The following is a 2,290-nucleotide window of genomic DNA, read 5'->3' as shown; positions in this document are numbered from 1 at the left end:
CCCTTCCTCTATCCAATGTTCCCCTGCCTTTTCTAACATCAGAAGGGAGCTGAGTTCAAATCCCACCCTTTCAAACTTGGCACTGATTGTGTGGCTGCAGGCAATCCATTGTGTTCTGGGTCTGGGTCATCAGTGAGAAGGGCAGCAGAGACCCACCCAGAAAGGAAGCTCAGGTAATTTCCAAGGAGGAGGCCAGACAGGTTCAATAGAAAACAGGCCATGTTTAATTGTCGAGTGGATGACCCACTGATACAAAAGACGCTATCCATACTGTACACAGTTAGCACTTCTTTGGCAGGGAGGGCAGAGGAGAGGCCCCTGAGGCCTACCCCACCATAGTGGAAGGGTACCCAGCCAGGGCACTCCACAGCTGGCTCCATCTACCCTGGGGCCCAAGGTCTGAGCCGGACACACTTCCTTCTCAGACTCCCAGCTGCCCCTTTCCAGGCCCTGAGGGCCTAATGGGAGGGAGAGCAGAGTCAGGTTTCTCCTAGAGGCAGCCCTGTTGGGCCTGGCCCTCTTAAGCATCAGGCCCAGGCCCTGTGAGCATGTCAAGACTTAAGGGAACTCTTATGAGTTTAGGGGCTGGCTCTTCCATGCTGACCAGGTAAGCCTACAAGGACTAGCCTTGGCATGAGGAGGGGGTTTGCCTTGAGCTCTGCCTCTGGGGACTGTTGTCCCTTGGAGCCCATACCTCAAGCAGGCCTGTGAGCACTAGGTTGAGGTTGGGGAAGGAAGACACCCTTATACCTCAGGATAGAGGACAGTATTTGCATGCAGGAGATTGGATGAAAGCCCAGGAACCTGCTTTCTCCAGACTGGATACAAGGGCTGCCCTTTCTGCCCACAACCCCTCCCTCCCTTCTGAGGATGGGGACTCTGAGGGGGAGTCAGACTAGAGGGGAAACACAGGGGAGGCATTCCTGGGGGTTTGGCCCGGCATCTCTCCTACCATTAAAAGGGTGAGCCAACACCCCCGCAAAGGGCCAGTCCAGCATCCTGGGAAGTGGGACATGTCAGTGGGGTTTCCAGGAAGGCTGGGACAAGGAGCAGGAAGAAAGGAGGAAAAGGAGGAACTGGGAAGGCCAGGTGGTGGTAGCAACTCCCTGCTAAAGGGGCCTGACTGAGAGCAGAATGCCAAAAGGCCCACTGTCTGCCTGGATGTGTCTTCAAGATTTGACCAGGAATGTCCCAAGATGCCTGGGATGCCAGGAGGGGCTAGAAAGTACAGGCAACTATAAGGCACACTGGTGGGCAGGAGGTCGAATAAAACCCAGGCCTACAGTAAGGCCCAAAGGTGGATAGCACGCAAGAACAAGGGGACACCCCAGCTGGCGAGGGGCCACATCCTGCCTCCTGAGATCACTGACAGTGGGTGGGATGAGCTCGCCCACCTCAACTGGGATCCATGGCTTGGGGTAGATGTGCCCTATTCAGAAGAAACAGCTTAGGGACAAAGGAGAGGCTTCAGAGTGGGAAGGTGTGGATGGGAAGAAAGAAATTATGTATTCCACACTCCCTGGAAGAGTGGATGTCAAAAGACTCTGGGGGAAGGCCATGGCCTTCCATGATGCCCCCCTGGGGACAGCAGTCAGTCCAGGGAGAGAGGCAGCTCTCCAGTGTGGAGCAGGTTCTGGGGATCCAAAGAGAACTGACACCCATGAGGAGTCCCTAGAGGGCAGGGTATCCCAGCTGAGATTCTGAAAGGACGTATCTGGACAATGACAGAGAAGGCAGGGTTCAGACCTGACAGTGTAAGCCACAACCAGCATGGCCTGGAGTCTCTTTGCCTCCAAACACATGGACTCTCAGGCTACGAGACTCCCTAGGCCTGCATGGAAGCCCAGCTGGCAGCCAACTGCCTCCAGCTGAGGGTATGGGGGAGCCTGAGCCCGGTTAGTTCATCCCAGAGCCTTCATTTCTATCCCTGAATAAATAGTGCTGCCTGGTTCAGGGTCATCCCCATGGGAGGCCAGCTCCCAAAGAAGGTTTTGGGGAATGCAGGGCCTCCAAGGCCAGTGCTTAGAGGAAGGCATTGTAGGGAAGGGTGGCAGGTCCAGCGCAGCTGAAGAAGTCCTGGCCAATGAGGCGTGGGAAGCCCTCCAAGACTCTCACTTTTACTGGGTCAAACTTCCAGTATTGGCGACCATGGAGGAAGTAGGCATAACCTGGAAGGAAAGGTGAGGGAAGGGTCAGTGAGCGGGATGGGACCCTGGCACCCCAAGGGGCACTCAGCTTGCTCCTCCCAGGCTTGCATCTGGCACAGTCTAGCCTCCTCAAAGGCTCAAAA

General features: G+C 55.7%; 1 protein-coding gene across 1 annotated transcript in view; it reads right to left on the bottom strand.

Annotated features, from left to right (window-relative positions):
- Nucleotides 1-201: 201 nt before the first annotated feature.
- LOC114028339 (stromelysin-3-like) overlaps nucleotides 202-2,290 on the bottom strand; it is a 12,183-nt gene continuing 10,094 nt past the window's right edge. The window contains exon 11 of the mRNA XM_027842590.1: nucleotides 202-2,168. Coding sequence (XP_027698391.1) covers nucleotides 2,023-2,168 — 146 coding nt within the window. The 3' untranslated portion in view covers nucleotides 202-2,022. The remainder of the gene's footprint in view (nucleotides 2,169-2,290) is intronic.

Source organism: Vombatus ursinus, unplaced genomic scaffold (assembly GCF_900497805.2).
Source record: "Vombatus ursinus unplaced genomic scaffold, bare-nosed wombat genome assembly UNPS02014879.1, whole genome shotgun sequence".
In the NCBI taxonomy this organism is placed as follows: Eukaryota; Metazoa; Chordata; class Mammalia; order Diprotodontia; family Vombatidae; genus Vombatus; species Vombatus ursinus.
This window is presented reverse-complemented; position numbering and strand designations above follow the sequence as displayed.